Source organism: Glycine max, chromosome 20, assembly GCF_000004515.6.
Source record: "Glycine max cultivar Williams 82 chromosome 20, Glycine_max_v4.0, whole genome shotgun sequence".
NCBI classification, from domain to species: Eukaryota; Viridiplantae; Streptophyta; class Magnoliopsida; order Fabales; family Fabaceae; genus Glycine; species Glycine max.
Window position 1 is genome coordinate 26558158 of NC_038256.2, and position 17603 is coordinate 26575760.

The 17603-nt window shown below is 32.3% G+C and overlaps 2 protein-coding genes across 3 annotated transcripts; one reads left to right on the forward strand and one right to left on the reverse strand.

Moving 5' to 3' along the window:
- Window positions 1–9386: 9386 nt before the first annotated feature.
- On the forward strand, window positions 9387–13976 carry LOC100804629 (probable protein phosphatase 2C 27). Of its 2 annotated transcripts, none has more exons than XM_026123709.2 (4): window positions 9387–9919; window positions 10906–11103; window positions 12318–12529; window positions 13100–13976. In XM_026123709.2, exons 1-4 carry the CDS (start codon window positions 9746–9748, stop codon window positions 13707–13709), a joined length of 1194 nt encoding a protein of 397 aa, XP_025979494.2. In that variant the 5' UTR covers window positions 9387–9745; the 3' UTR covers window positions 13710–13976. The 2 variants fall into 2 exon arrangements, with proteins under 2 accessions (XP_025979494.2, XP_025979495.2); XM_026123710.2 differs by having other exon boundaries at window positions 9783–9919; window positions 10910–11103.
- A 610-nt stretch (window positions 13977–14586) lies between these two features.
- Window positions 14587–17336, reverse strand: LOC121174373 (putative glycerol-3-phosphate transporter 5). The gene is given in 5 exon segments (XM_041013588.1): window positions 14587–15315; window positions 15903–16253; window positions 16256–16630; window positions 16633–16716; window positions 16719–17336. Coding segments are annotated over 5 exon segments (1473 nt in total). The 5' UTR covers window positions 16867–17336; the 3' UTR covers window positions 14587–14800.
- Window positions 17337–17603: the final 267 nt, after the last annotated feature.

The following is a 17603-nucleotide window of genomic DNA, read 5'->3' on the forward strand; positions in this document are numbered from 1 at the left end:
CGCAAACATAGCTCGAAGAAAGTTAGAGCGAGAAAGCAAGAGAAAGGCTGCTTTGTAAGGGATGTTGTGCGTGGAGAGGAGGGGAAGAGGGGAATAAGAGGAATTTTATTTTTAAGAGGGGAATAAGAGGAGAAGGAGGTTTAACCTAAAACCCTGAATTGAATTGATTATGGACGGAAATGGTATTACAGGGGAACGAACAAAACTTGCTAAGTCTTTATTTTTTTTTAAATTATTTTTACTGAAATATCTTAAACAAAAAAAATCGTTATAAATGTTAGATGAATATGGTGCGAGGAACATGTTCTGCTTTCTGTTCATTTTTTACAAATCATTATAAATGTTTAATTTTCTGACGTGTACTGAATTTAATAAATGTTTTTTTATATAATAGTGAAAATGAATATTTAATACTACTAATTCATTTACTTGAAAGGGATAATTACTTCAAAGTGACATAAGATTGACATGTGGTGTGTTCAAATTTTTCGTTAATAAAAAATTAGCATTTGTGGATCTAAAAAAATTGCTTTACTTCATTAAAAAACTATTACAAGTAACATAATATATAAAATTCACAAATATGTATAATTTCAGTGCAACAATTAATGCATGATGCATTTAATTACTTGTTAAGATGTTGTAAGCGTGAGTATTTATTATCATGTATTTTAATATATATGTTAATTTTAATGCTACAATATGTAATATTAAGATTAGTATATTATATTAATAAATTAATAAATAATCTAAATATATGTAGTACATAAGATAGATATTTATTTTTATATAAACTAAAATTTATAATAAATAAATATTTTTTAGTTTGGAACAATTGTTCTTAAGTTTGTCTTGTTATACTTATAATTGAGTGAAAATGTTTTTATGGAAAATTTATTTTTTTTCTTTGAAATAAATTATTTAAATAAATAAAATATTATAACTAAGTTACAAATTTTATATTTTTCTATAAAATAAAAATATTTAATAAATAATCTTAATAATTATTTATGCATATTAAAATTAAAATCAAAACATATTTACATCAATAAAAAATATAAATATATGATAAAAAATTTATTTTTATAATAATTAAATAAAATATATTAATAATAAATTTTAATTTTTTGACGATATAATTGTTTTTACCAACATTCTATAAAAATTCTATAAAAGTTTACCTCTACTACTAAAAACATTTTTTTAAATTTTCAAATGAACTAATATGCAATAATTAATATAAATGTGCTATATTTAAATGATAATCATGAAATAATAAAATTAAAATTACAGAATTTATTTTAAAAATTTAGTTTAATTTTTAAATTCTTACCTTTTGAATTTTTTATTTTTTTTATTAATTATTATATTTTTTTAAATTAAAATATAATTAATAACTCAATATATGATTTTTAAAAAAATATATATAAATTAGTTTAATTTTTAAATGCTTACCTTTTGAATTTGTTGTTTTTTATTAATTATTATATTTTTTAAATTAAAATATAATTAATAACTCAATATATGATTTTTTATAAAAATATATAAATAATTAAAGAAAAAGAGTTTATATTAACATCGGTTATTTTAAAATCGATGTTGTAAGTGCTTAACGACATCGGCTTTAAAAAAACCGATGTTAAAATCACACTAAATTCAAATTTTAACATCGGTTATTTTTAAAACCGATGTCGTTAAGAACTTACAACATTGGTTTTAAAATAACCGATGTTAAAATCTGCACTAAATTCAATTTTAAGTCATTTATCTCTAATGTTGGATTACCAGCTACAGATTAAGTCAAATTTCCCTTTAGACTGAATGCACAATTTCATTTGTTAGACTAGTCAAAATTGTTTAAACATAATCCATAAACCTAAGTCGTAAAATTTTTGAATAAAATGTGGTGTCAAGTTCACTTGTGTGATGTCTCATGACCCATTAGTGTAAATCTTTCTCAAATATTTTTAATTTATTTTATTTTATTTTTAATAATACAATGGTATTAAATCTAAGATTGCTAAGAGGAGAGGTGTCAACATAATTAAAATGTCTATTTTCTAGTAAGAGGCTTCTATACCACAAATTCTTAAAATAAGACATCAGTAAAGATAAAAGAAAGGTAATGAGATGATTGAGAGAAAAAATTTGGCCCATTATACTGCGTACACCCCTTTCTCATCTTCCCACACTCAATTTTTTTTTGTTTTTTTATATGAAATTCTTCTTTTACCCCTTTCTTCACACCTCCTCTCCTCTCCCCACTCTCCAAGCACCCTCAATCTCACCTTCTCATGTTCTCACTTTTTCTTCTACGAGCATTATTCTTCCTTATCTTCCATTGCCTTCTCCTGTTTTTCATGTGAGTTTTCACACCTCCACTATTTCTTCTAGAACAACATATCTTGACAAAATCATATTAAGATACACAAAATAAATTTTTATAGAGTATTTTGACAATAATTTGTCAATATACACAACAAAAATTAATTTTCATTAATGATATTTTTGTCAAAAAATTACAAATAAAAGTTAGGTGGGAAAATGAAAAAAAGCAGTGTCAATATTACGGGCCAAGTTGTTTTGACAAGTTGTGAAAGTATTGTATGAAATGCTCATTCAAAAAGCAAAAAAATAAATATTGAAAATACTTTAATTTCTAATATAGAAGTTAATAAGATTTTATTTGCGTGACGATCGTGGAGCTTGGATTACGGGTTACTATGGTTCTTGTGGTTACACTACGTCGCTTCATGTGGAATTGTTTGGCATTTACAATGGTTTGCAAATTGCATGGCAGCAAGGCTTTAAAAAGATCATCATTTGCAAATCTGATTCACAGTTAGCTATTGAACTCATTCTTTGGGATGTAAATTCGTTTCATCTTTATCATCCCTTGATCTTGAATATTCAGAATTTCAGAAACTTGCAGTGGGATCTAAGTTTTAATAATCTTTATAAGGAAGGAAACAAGATGGCAGATTGGCTGGCTAAAGAGGGATCCTCCTCCCAGCAACATTTTGACTATCATGCACCAATGTCTAATTTCTCTTTTCTCTGGTTATTTTGCTGATTTTACGGGACACTCTTATGTGAGGTCTTTCTCTTGTCTCTGATTATTTTTGCTGATTTTACGGGACACTCTTATGTGAGGTCTTAGTCTTGGTTTTATTGTTTTTCCTTTATACTTTCTCACTCAAAAAAACAAAGATAAGATTTTATTTAAAAAATATTTAAGATTTTTTTATCAAACGTATATGAAATTTATTATTTAAAATCTATTAATTATATCCTTAAAACAATCTATTAAATATAACTATCTTCCATTGCATTGTTTAAGGGTTGACTATATATGTTAGTTCCTAAACTTTATAGAATTTTTGTTTTTAGTTATTAAACTTTTTATATTTATTGATTTTAATCTCTTAACTTTATTCTTCTTTATTTTTAGTCCTTAAGAGACTAAAATTAAGGAAAGAAAAAAAAAGTAAAAGACATTCACTAAAAAAGGTTCAGAGTCTACGAATAAAAATTTTAAAAAATTTAAGGACACAGATTTTTTTTAGCTAGGACTCAAAAGATTACAAGCCCATTATTCAATTATTGTTGCATTGACAAGCCTTCAACAAAAGTTAAGTATCAAAAGTTTGAAATAAGGCATAACATGATTTTTTTTATCATATTATCAGTATTAAGTATTAATTAGGTAGCTTCGTTAACAATTAACTTTTGCTGGAAAACTTGATGGATAATTTTTAATTCCTTCTAATCATGTTTTTTATTTTCATGCATAAAGTTTGAATTTAACACTTAATGTTAGAATTAATGTTTCATGTGAGAGGCATCTGACTTATGTAGGGACTAATAAATAAATAATTAACGATTAAGAGTTAAATTATAATTGGGCTTAAGAGAAGTTAAGTTAACTGCTAGTGGATCAAAGTAATAGTGGTTATAAAAGGGGGTTAATAACCACTTACGTGAAATAAGGTCCTCTTCCTGACCAGAAAAATGTGAAATCTTATTTCTCTCATTTTTCAAGAAAATCAAAATGCACGAGAGAAGTTCCTACGGAGAAAGGTACGCACCATTATCTATTGTTTATAGATTGTTTTGTGAGAATCATAGATTTCAAGATCTTGTTTTTCCTATAATTGATAGTCTAGAAAATTCCTTAAGAACTTTTACACTTAAAAGATTTTAGTGGCCCTAGAATGGCCTCTTGGTGCACCTCTGGTAAGGTCTCTCATTTTAATATTTGTACCTCCATTTGTTTAATTTTTTTAAAAAAAATCTGTTATTATGCAACTCTTTAAGTTTTTTTTTTAAGTTTTTATCTTAAACATGTGAAAAACATTTAAATAATTTTAGAATTATATTTTTAAAATCATTTTTATTACAAAATGAACTTGTGTTAAAATAACTCAAAACGCAAACTAGTAATGACTTCTTAAATTATCTTGTTGTGATTGGTGGAAATAATTTTTATCCATACTTTAATTATTTTCGAACTAAATTTTGGATTAATCAAGGTCTATTATTAAGACAAAAAATCACCTTATTACTCCTTAGGAATTGCAACTATCATATACCCCACCACCGACGGTTGCTCCAGTTGTGGATAATGCTGATCACAAGTTTGAATTTTTTATGGAAAGTTTATTGAAGTTTCTCCCACCCACCTAATTTGTAGTTGTGTTTAGTATACAACAAGTGTTTGATTAAAGTATATAATAAAAGTTTAATGATTATATATTTAATATAAAATAATTTCATATACTCATCCAATTATAATTTATTATTGATAAGACTTTAAATAAATATCTTAAAAATTAATAAATTTATCATATATGATAAGTTTATAATAAATTTATAATTAAATGATGATATAAAAAATTTTATATTATCGGTTTATAATATGTTTTCATATAATAATATTATTATGAAAAGTGTGAATGCCTGAAATTATTGAAGTTCTTTGCTGGCTTCCTTCGAGTTGGACCTCTACAATGCGTGCCAGGTACACCTACTACAACTTAAAACAAATTATTTGTTTACGTACGAATAACTTGGTCAATGGGCTAATCTTATAGAGATTTCCGATATCACAAATTATAAGTGTCAATACATTATACAATTCCCATATAATCGGTGATTGCTACCATAATTAAATTTTAACTTGTCAATTATATTCTTATTTATCACGTTGGAAACATTCTATTGTATAAATAAAGGATTAGACTGTTTTCATATTTATTTATTTTTAATCGTGGACTTACCTTTAACTTGTTTGTTATATTTTGAAAAGTTGATAATTGTATTGTAATAATTTCGAATGGGAATCATTGGCAGAGGCTATATAAAGTAGGACTAATTGTAAGTAGAACTAAATAATTGATAATTCTCTGGAAAAAAAAACTTTAGGCAGATTATATTCCATAAAAGCATTAATAATTTAAATTCAGTGAAGACAAATGGAGGAACAAGATCATATAAACATCCAGTAAAAAAAATTAAAAAAATTTAACAGATAACCATAATATGTGTTGCTGACGCATTCATTAGATTATGTTAATACTTTCTTAGTTATCCATGTAATTATTAAATTGAATTTAAATAAAAGATAGCCTAATATAATTATTGTAGAGAATTGAATAATTATAATTAAAAATCAGTAGAAGTTATTTTAAGAAATATAAAATAAAGCTAAAACTTAAATACAATTTTTGTCCTCTGTTTTACTTAGTCAGCATGGTTGGTCTTTTCATTTTAAAATAAAAATATTTGACTTCCTATTTAAGAAAATCCATAATTAATTTGAGTCAAATCCTCAATTTTACTTATATTCTATTTCTTTTTATTTTGGTTTAATTGAATTTTAAATCTAACATATTCATTTGAGGTATTATAAAAAATAATTAAATTGATTAAAATATAATAATAAATAAGATAAATAAATGTAGGAAAAAAATCTCTCCCTAAAACATATATGCATAATTATAAATTTTCTCCTACAGCAACTCTGTATAAAGAACATGTCACAAAACAAAAGGGGACACATATTCTCAGGAAAGTCTATCACGCATACTAATTAAAAAAAGAAAAATGGAAAAGACTAAGAGAAAATAAAAATGAATTTTTTTTTAAAAAAAACAAGAATTTCTATATTCTTATCATTAGAATAGTAAATACTATATATATATATATATATATATATATATATATATATATATATATATATATATATATATATATATATATATATATATCCAAAATCCAAAATACTTACACAAAACACATCAAAGTACTATTATTTCCCTTAATTTCATGAAAAATCTCAACCGCCGATGAAGATTTTAAATTTTGAAAATAACATTTGTTCTAATACGAATAATCAAGAAGACAAAATAAAAGAAGTCCCGCATGTGATTAAAAAAGTATTCAAAGAAACAGTACTCTATGTTTTGAACTACTAGAATTAGCCTAGTGGGAGAGTATTGAAGTAGTATGTATGAAGTGATAGATTCGAATCTCAGTTGACCAAAAAAGTGGAAAAAGTCTTTGTCTCTACTAGGTTCCTCCACTGCTAGGGTTCCACCCGAATAGGGTAGGTGTCACGTCCTGCACCCATCCTCATTAGCCCTCTCTCATGGAAGTTGTGGCCATATGCCTCTGGTCCTTCCTTGGACCCGTCGAGGAGGGCCACGCCAAAGTGTAAAAGGGGATTCGATTTCTATCAAGATTCTAGAAGAAGAATATCAGCCAGTGGCGGTCGACGCCATTAAGAAAGGGGTACTTCAAATTTAATTTTGCTTCGGTGAAGGACATGAGAAGCGTGTGAATCATGAATGTGCAGCCTCAAAATCAAGACATCGACCTTATAGAGGTTGCCACTAATAATAGGGACAACTCTTCGGGTAATGAAGGTGACACTAATGACTATGTTGTATAAACGAATAACTCATCAGAGGCTAGTAAACTGGACATAATCCAACATGATATGACAAGTATATCCTCTTCGTGGGCTGACATGGCTGAAGAGGATCATAATCTCCACCTGGATGAAATGCAAGAAGTGAAGATTGAGTTGGCTGATAACTTTCAAGAAGTTATATCCAAACCAAAGAAGAAAAAGCTCAGGAAGTAGAAGAAAGAAGCATCTCCTCAAGTGCCTCCTAGCACAAGAACCTGAACTGGGGTAGGAAAAACATGAACCCTCATCATGAAAGGTTATCTATCCATTGATATCATCCATTGCTCCAAGAAATTTGTTGCTAGCTCTGATACAGATAATCAACAATTGTTGCACTTGGCTACAGTTTATGCCTCCACCTCCCAATCTATTCGCAGAGAGTTGTGGGAAGAGTTAGCTTCTTGGCATATGTCTCGTTTTGGAGGGTGTTACATAGGAGACTTCAACGTTGTTTTGGGGTCTCAAAAAATGAGTGGCCTCCTCCCTTCTTAAAGTTCTTGCAATGAATTTAGAGTGTGGATAGATTCCTGCTCCTTGACGCATATTCCTACAAGTGGAGCTTTTTCCACTTGGTTAAACGGAAGAAAAGGGCAATTTTCTATTGTCCTACGACTGGATAGGGCCATATGTAATAAAGACTTTCTTTCTTTTTGGGACTCGATTAGTTGTTGCACCTTGCCTCGTTCTAGATTAGACCATTACCCTCTGTTCCTCTAGCTGCAACACTATCAATCCTCTTTTGCTTCTTTCTTAGTTTCTTTAAGTTCCTCAAGATTTGGCTTGAGCTAGCACCCAAACCACCCATACTGGTTGCTCGATGTAGATTTTTGTTTGTTTTTTTTTGCAAAAGCTGAAGAGTCTGGAGACAAATCTCAAAATATGGAACAAAAATGAATTTGGTAACATTCATGTCAATGTGGACAAGGCTTTGGATAACCTGAAGCATATTCAAGATCAATTGGACAGACGTGGGCCATCTAATGATCTTTCTCAATCAGAGTTGCAACAACCCTTGATCACTCAAGATTTCTTTTGGAAAGAAAAGTCCATAATCCAATGACAAACTGACGGGGACAAGAACACCAGTTCATTCCATAGAGTGGCAACCATCAGATAAAAAACGCAGTACATCTCCTTTCTTCATTTAGACAGGGGGGTGCTCATTGATCAATGCTTTTTGAATTACTATTCTGACCTTTTTGCTTCTAATAACAATTGTATTGATGTCAATCTTATTCAGGACGCCATCTCAACTTTAGTTTCCCCGGAAGATAACGAGTCTCTCACTACTCTCCCTTCCATGATAGAAGTCAAGCACACTTTTTGGTCCTAACGACTTTGGAGGCATTTTTATCAGACTTATTGGGACTCCATTCCTTTTGATGTGTTCCTTCTTTAAACTCGAATGTGGTCATATTGATTCCCAAATTTCCAGGGGCCGACAGAGTGGAGAACTTCAGACCCATAGCCATAGACATACGGCTTCAGAGGCTGTAAATCTGCTTAATAAAAAATCTGTTGGAGGGAACATTGCTATCAAAATTGATACCCGAAAGGCATTTGGTACTCTTGACTGGGGGTTCCTCTTCAAAGTCCTTGAGGCTTTAGGGTTTCACCCAATCTTCTACTCTTGGATTCATACGCTTCTCATCCTGTTGGTTACTTTGAGTGCAAGAGAGGAGTGAGGCAAGGGGATCCCCTTACTCTTCTATATTGTTGAAGTCCTCAGTAGAGACATCACTTCTATTATCAACAAAGGATTGCTCACTCCTATGGCCAACCCCATCAACTAATTATAATTTAAACTAGACATGATTTTTAACATAATTATATATTGAAATTTACAATTTTTCCAATCATAAATCATCATTAGTGTAACATACGAATTTAAAGTAATTAATATAAAAATTAATATTATTAAATGTAAAACCTATTTTTTTTATTGAAAATATTTTAATAATCATACATTGACTGTGTAAACTAATTTTATATGATCACTTAATCATAAATCATTGTTAGTCTGACTTATTATAAGTAGTTATAATAAAAGTCAACATAATTAATATATATTTTAAATTGTGATTGAATGATTATATAAAATTAACCTAATTATTTTTTTTATTAAAAAAATTAACAAACTTATTATATATGATAATTTATTATTAAATGATAATGTAAAATTAATTTACACGCTAAATGTATAATTTATTTTCTAATAATAATTACAACAACCTTTTATATATTAGTGGAGAATATAAAATGCTTTTTAATGTTTTATTTTTGTTTCTTGTATCAAAAGGGAGTGATGCTACTAGTGCCTAGCTAGGTAGGCAAAGAGAAGGACCATTTCCTATTTTCTATAAAATTCCATTCCAACCATGTGAGTAATATTTATTTTGATACGAAGATGCATAATAAAAGCAGCAAACATGTAACCCTATTTTAAGCCACGCTTTCCACAGAAAATTCTGGAGTTTATTAGCCTCAACGTTCTCTTTCGTCGTCTCCCTCTTACTGACACTAAACAATAAAAACAACAACTCTATAAGCGTATTTCACTTTGTTCTCAACTTTTCACAACTTATCCTAAGAATATCTTCCTTCTCTCTTTCTCTCTCTATAGCACAAGCCACAAACGCACAAAGTTGCATCAAGATCAAGATCACTTATTATTATTACTATCTATTACTATTACTTTCCACATCAACAAAGAACTGCTCCTACCCTCGATTGTTTTTGCCACCATGTGTGTGAAGGACCAAGAGAAAGACCATGTGTGTGAAGGACCAAGAGAAAGATATGATTGATAACACCACAACCAGTTCATGGCCTTTGCAACATTGCCACCTTTTGCTCAAGACCCACATGGACAAAGAAGGATCTTCTCTCAGAACTTCATGTGATGATGACACAACCAACAACATCAGTGTTCAAAATTCCTTTCCTGTAAGTATTGCTTCTCTCTGAGATCTTCTATCTCAATTTTCTCCTTATGTTCTTCTTTTTGTGGTGTGTGTGGTAGTTTTGTGGAAACTCTTTTAGTCAAGCTCAATTGTGTTTTAGATGTCTTGAAAAGTGTTTTTCATCTCTCTCTTTTTTCGTCCTTTTTGTAAAGACATGGATTTTCTGAATTTGACATTGGTTTGTATCTATTGCTTTTCATCGATGATTTTAATGTTTCCTTGGTGGAAGAGAATTTCCTAGCAAATGAAACATGACTATGATATATGGTGTGTGTCTAATCTAGTAATATTTGTTTGGATGGTAGAAAAATATTGGCCAGTAAATGCATAAACTTTTTTCCTAACAACCAATTTTCTCTTGTGATGGAATCTTGGAGCAATGATTTTTTTTATTCCTGAGAATTGAAGATAGAGTCATGGAGTTTTCAACCATTCACACACCCTTTTTCAACCAACTGAACTAGACCCGCTAGATGAGCAATGATCGGATCTCGAGGTTTTGTAATTATGGATTTTCTCTTCACATGATTTTTTGAAGGCTAGATGGTGTTGGTTAGAAGTAGTTGTGACAGAAATTAGTTAGTTTAGTCGGCATTGATACACTGTAGCTTACTTTGTGAAATAATTGATTGTGTTGCCGACTGAATCAGCTTGCATAGCTGGCAATTAAATTGTCTTCCTTTGTTGTTGCATTCATTTTGTACTTGATTGTTGTCCACAGAATTTGTTGGTGTTCTCCGTGAGTTTACCTTTTTTTGAGATGAATGGAAATAAAAACTTAAGGAATAAGCTTTAAAAACAACCCCAATTTTGGCTCTGTTATACTATTGTGTTTTGTGTATGATCTCATAGTAATTTCTTTTACCTATTATTGCTTTCTTGAGTTTGCTTAGCAGATTCAATTTCCTAACTTCTTCACTGTTTCTGCTATAGCATCTTAATTGCCTTTTTCTTCTGTGCTGCATTTAGCTAGAAAGCATATGCGAGGACGCAGTGGTTGCAGACAAGAAACAGAATCTGATGAATTTTGTTCTGGCTCTTCGGTCTGGAGAGTGGTCTGATATTGGAGAACGCCCTTACATGGAGGATACTCACATATGCATTGGAGATTTGGCAAAGAAGTTTAATTATGATGTACCTTTTGAGGAGGCTGTTTCTTTTTATGGTGTAAGCCACCTACCCCATTATGCTAATTGGCTGTTGCCATGAATTTCAGTTTAATGTTTCAATTCTTCTACAATTATTTTGCTTTTTTGTGATAATACATGGATAATTAATGAACATTGTTGATCCATCACTATATCTGGACTAGCAAGCAAGTCTTGAAGGGTTTATTGCATTAATTGATGATTAAGTTAAAAGAGGGAATTTCTTATAGATGACCAATTGACCAGAAAATGTCATATGATGCTATTAGATTTCATCTTTCCATTAATCCTTGAAGCTTATATTCACTTATTAATGTTGAGATCGACCTCTCATCTTTTTCATTGTCCTCTTTCCTAGTTATAGTTGTATAGCCACTTTAAAGTTTGACTTCACAAAATGTGGGTAAACAATGATCAATGATCTAAGAGGACAAACATCTTTTAGTCATTTTGCATAAGATGAGGAGTTATAAGGTTGGCTTGTGTTGGGTAATCAACACTCCCTCAAATAAAATTATCCACACCCACAAGGATCATGAGAACAGTACAAAGATTACACCGTACAAAAATAATAACAAGCACAAGAATTTAATGTGGTTAGACACTTCTTGCCTATGTCCACGGAATCGTCTCAAAAAATATTTCACTATCACACAAATGATTACAAGATTATAATTCACCCCAAATAGTGTATCGCTCTACAAACCCGAGTACCCCACTCAATGATTATAAGCAATGATAACACTCTCACACAAAGACATTTTTCTCTCAACAAAGTGACTTTGGTTCACAATCTCTCTTTTCACACTCTTTCTCTTCATGTGTTATGTTTCTCCACTAATTCTCTTATCTATTTATAGTGAAGATTGCCACCAACTATAATAAATAAGCTCTCTTGAAAGTTGAAACAAAAACAGCTTCCAATGCATCCATTCAACTAAGGTTCATCTAGTAAAATGCAATCTTTCACTTAGCATTTAAGCCACCAAAACCTTAGTGATAAAAATTCAATTCCCTATATGCATACATCTTATCTTTTGGCTTGAAACTCTACAGTTTGGTGGTAAAAAAAGAAAGGAGGGAGAGAAAGGTCGTGGATACGATTCTCCTCGTTAACAAAAACTAACAATTAACAACTAACATTTGTTGATCCAAAAAAACAAAATTGCATAGGATGATATGCAACCTTTAATCAAGGTTTGACATGTGAAATGAAAACGGTTCAATGTGCAGGTATTTGATGGACATGGAGGGAAGAGTGCTGCACAATTTGTCCGTGATAATCTGCCAAGAGTTATTGTTGAGGATGTTAACTTTCCTTTGGACCTTGAGAAGGTGGTCAAAAGGTCATTTTTGGAGACAGATGCAGCATTTCTAAAAACATACTCTCATGAGCCTTCCGTTTCTTCTGGTACAACTGCAATAACTGCAATTATATTTGGAAGGTGAGCACTTGTCTCTACTGTTCTCTGTCCTTCAGAACTGTGGGATATATTATCTTTTCATACAATAAGTGTAGCTGTGAAAATGGCACATTAGCATTCAAGTCAAATGAGGTGCCTGACATCAACATTATTTTTTCTGTTTTATTCTTATTTCTACGCCTACTTTGTATCCCCTTCCCTGTTAGGATAGAAGAAGAATAGTAGTTATCCACATATCCATTAGTTAGTTAGTTAGTTAGTTAGAAAGGATTAGTTAGATCAATAAGATAAGAGGGATTCATTCTGTGAATTAGATGGCTTGTGCGAGAAAGGAGAAATACTCTGTAAAGGGGAAAGCTTTAGAGGAGAAACCTCTCCTATTCTCAATCATTAAGTACAAGTGTTCATTTCTTTTGATTTGTTTCTATCAATTTTCTATTTCTCCTCTCTTGGTCCCTAGCATCTCCTCAAAATAAGGGTGATCCTTCATAGGCAACACATCAGGCATACAAAATCACAACTACATCTGCACCTGTTTTTGTCTCATTATTTTTTGTTCATGTACATTGCCCTTTTCATTCTTTTGTACAGGTCCTTACTTGTAGCCAATGCTGGAGATTGCCGAGCTGTCCTGTCCCGCCATGGAAGGGCCATAGAAATGTCCAAAGATCATAGGCCAAGCTGCATCAATGAAAGGACGCGAGTTGAGTCCCTAGGCGGCTTCGTTGATGATGGTTACTTGAACGGCCAGTTAGGTGTTACTCGTGCTCTTGGAGACTGGCACCTTGAAGGAATGAAGGAAATGAGTGATAGAGAAGGACCACTGAGTGCTGAACCTGAACTTAAATTGATGACATTGACCAAAGAAGATGAATTCTTGATAATTGCTAGTGATGGAATATGGGATGTTTTTAGTAGCCAAAATGCTGTGGATTTTGCTAGAAGGAAGCTTCAAGAGCACAATGATGAGAAACAATGCTGCAAGGAAATAGTACAGGAAGCAACCAAGAGAGGATCAACAGATAACTTAACAGTTGTGATGGTGTGTTTTAACTTTGATCCTCCACCACCTGTGGTTGTGGAAAGAACACGAGTAAGAAGAAGCATTTCTGCTGAGGGACTTCAGAATCTTAACTGGCTGTTAAAGAATAAAGCATTTTGTATGCAAATAAACAGGATAGCTGATTTTTTGGAGCTGTAATTATTTACAGATATCCATATCCATCACACATAAAAAAATAATCAAGTGTATATTGACCTAGTCCTTGACTTCAGAGGATGGAGAAAGAACAAGCAAATTCTAAAAATTATTATATCATTATAATTATTTTTTTCCCAATGTAATTACGAAAGTGAGAATACAAATGATTGGAGAAGAAAAATGATGTAATTTGGGACGACATGATTTGTACATATTGTAACATTCTACTTTTATTTTCCAGGGTTTAAATGCAAATAATTGATTACAGGGGTCAAGCTTCACATTTCAGATGTCCCTTCACACGGGTGTAACAAGACTAAAAAAAGCCTCACATGCCTTAAATGTTTTGCTATATATTGGTGTTCTTGATTATTATTGATCAAACATTTAACAAGAATCGTGTTTGTTACTGAGACATAAGGTAGTGGTAATTGATATTTTGTTGAGAGACAGCAATGTTAATCCCTCGTACCCCAAATGATGTATGTTTAATGGGTGACGATAAGCTATCAAACAATGATGAGGAGCTGTATGTTATCAAACTCGTTGTGGCTTAACTTCTCTTTCGGAGGCCGAGTTAAGAGCTTAAAGACCAATATGCAACTGGATTATTCTTCTATTCAAGCAAACTTTCCAAGTTCTTTCGCTTGCTTATTTTGGCTTAAAACTACATCAAATAAACCATTTATCAAGTGTTCCATTGTGAGAAAACATGATAGACTAGAAGACTTTAAGAAACTATTTTTCATTACATCAACCAGTTCCTAACATCTGATGAAGCGAATGTAGACACAGAAAGTGTACCCTTGTAAATAACGCCAACATATATATAAAAAAAAAAAAAAAAGTGCAACTAAAGACTATATAAACAGTAAAATACCAAAAAGAAGTTGAATTATCCCACCCTCAACATTCGTATACATTTGTTTACTTTTTTTTACAAACAGTGAATAAAGAATGAGCATATGATACAAATATTAAATGAAACCTTTCAACAATTTCTCCAACAATAGCTAATTCCTGTGTAGTAAAAGGTGCCATCGATAAAGGGCCTAACTAAATAATCAAAAGTGTTTCTAAAATATTTAAAATCACTTTCCTGAAAGCTTCTCTCTTATCTCAGTTCTTGCTATACGAATCAGGAATAAACCAGCAAAGAAAATAGACAGAATGAGCATAAAAAAGACACTGTTCCATCCCCTAGTTGAAATATATCCTGCCAAAAGGGGACCAAGGGCAGCTCCAACAGAACCAGTGCCGTCTATGATTGCAGTAACAGTAGCCAGCGCCCGAGAATTCCGATCATTCATGCTTTGTGTACCAAGATCAGCAGCCACAGCAGTTGTGATAAGTGAGTATGGACCATTCACCAAAAATCCCGACAGAAACATTAAAATGATGTTGATCAACATGGAGAGGCTCCCAAAAATGCGATACAAAGCAAGAGCTGGAATTGATAGAAACAAGAACAGAATTGAAGTAATAGCCCGTGCTTCTATTAGGTCAGAAATGAAACCAGCTGTGATTCCACCTAGGACTCCCCCAATGTCAAATATGGTTGAAAGTAACCCAGCAGTTTTGTGAGACATATGCACACCTGCAACAGCTGCAATGAAAACCAAATTTGCAGCTAAGTAAAGATCATGTAAAGAGATATATAGTCAATGTTGGACATGAGTTTGCACAAAAAAGCTGAATATTTTTATTGAAAGAAATTCTGGATTAAACCAGAATTGTAGAACAGCAAGCATAATACACAGGCCTAAGCCTTAACACAGCCTCTCTCTTAAACACAACAAAAATTACACACTATAGAATTAGAAACTGCCATGACATAAAGGTTACGTGACTGGTTCAGTTTATTATGGAGAAATAATCACTTATTTTTTGTCAGCTTGCTGAGAGAACTATTGAAAAATAAACAATTAATTCTCCAATTTTAAATTGTACCATACATGCTGGTAAAACTCCATGCAATACCCGTCACACAAATTCATATCTGCCTAAAGACACATCACACAACAGTCTTATCAAACAAGCACTCCAATTTTCTAGTAGCAAAACATTGAGACAATTTATCCGAAAGATGGAGACACTAGTAATAAATTCTTTGGATATGAATACAATGCTGATGCTAGGTAAAAGGCAATGCAATTCTATCTATATCATAATTTTGCGTATAATTACCATTACCTGTGTGCCTTATGTAGAAGGGCAACCAATACAGAAAAGTGTAAGCCACGAGCTTCGAGAAAAAGAGACAGAAAGCAAACGGAGCCACTCCTGGCAACTTCCATGCTTCCAAAAATCCAATTGCAGATGAAGAATCTGAAATTTCAGACGCAATCAGCTTTGCTTCCTCCGATTCAACTTTCTGCCGATTCTCTGCACTATCCGTTTCAACACTCATTTCGATGTCCATCCCAGGATGCACAAATCCCATATCCTCAGGGTTCACAACAAGAAACAAAAACACCAAAATCCCTACCAAAATGATCAGGATTCCAGGCACCACAAATGACCAACCCCAGCCAAACTCCAAAACCCCGAAGCCACAACCGAACCAATGATATTCCCAACTGAGGTATGCGAGTTCCATACCCCCATTATCAATCCCCTCTTTGATTCCCCTAGCCAATTCCCCACAATTGCAACCACACAAGGCCACCCAATTGACTGAAACACTCCACAAAAAATCTGAACACCAACATAAAACCCCAACACATGAACATCCAACCAATACCCTAACCCAAAAAGTACAGTAAAAAGGCCACTACCCATCATCCCAAATACAAGGAACAACCTCAAATCAATCCTATCTCCAACATGGCCAGCCAAATACATGCCAATGGAGTAGGAAGTAAGGAATGCAAGATCGAGCTCACCGAGCCGGCGTGTGCCCCGTGTTCCATTGAAAGGGGCCACCCTGCATCAATGGAACTCATGTCAGAAACTACTTGAGTTCCATTGGATGGCACTGTGGGCCCCAGAACACTCTTGACAATGCTGGGGGCTTCCTAGAGGCATGGAAAGAAGCATATGCAAGGAAGGTGATAACAAGAACACAGATTTGGTGGAATAGTAGGGTTTTGTGAGGGGGTTTCAGGCCTGGAAAGAATGTGAGAGCTGGAGCCAGGCTCAAACTCTTGGATTGCATTCTAATTCATTAGGGTTCTAGTCGACACAATGAATCTACTAAAATCTAATCTAATAGCACAATCACACAAAGATCAAAATTTTCTCCTTTTTTTTCTTCTTTCAAAACTGCATACAATATTAGATCCTATGATCTGAAGAATGTAAAAGATGGATCCGAGGTTGGAGATTGGATTTTCATACCGAATGATCAAAAGGTTATGCTATATCCGTTACGAAGACACCGTTGGTGGCGTGAAATCTGTTAAATGTGTTGGATTTTATTTTATTTTATTTTTTGCGGGGGAAAGGAAAAGGACAAGTTTTAGCAGTGGCTAAAAGATAGGGAAGGTGATTCTGGTGGGAATGGAAGAGTCACAAGTGGCGTGAAAAGGCAGCGAGATATTGTGATAACGGATTTAGGGAACGTGTGAAGCTTATAATTGCAGGAGAACGACGCAAGAAGAGGGAAGCTGGTAATACGTAAGACTAAGACATTGAATCTGAGGATTGCGAGTCAAACACGTGTGCCTCTTGACATCAAATTTGTGTCCTGAGCAGACCGTAACCTCCCGACAATACCCACGAAAAAACAACACAAAATAAGTTGTTATTATTATTAGAATAAATAGTTATTTTGTTCCTAAATATGTAATTTATTAATAAATTTAATAAAAAAAATAAAGTTAATTTTTAAAAGTATAAAAAGTGTGAAAAATTTATTCGACCGTTAATTATTGTCCGTTATCGTTAATAAAG

Excerpts from the sequence above, each read along its gene's own strand:
- LOC100804629 (XM_026123709.2), top strand. The coding sequence starts at position 9,746 with ATGTGTGTGAAGGACCAAGAGAAAGATATGATTGATAACACCACAACC. Across the intron at positions 11,104-12,317 it reads AGGCTGTTTCTTTTTATGGT|GTATTTGATGGACATGGAGG; the intron begins GTAAGCCACCTA and ends TTCAATGTGCAG. Across the intron at positions 12,530-13,099 it reads ACTGCAATTATATTTGGAAG|GTCCTTACTTGTAGCCAATG; the intron begins GTGAGCACTTGT and ends TCTTTTGTACAG.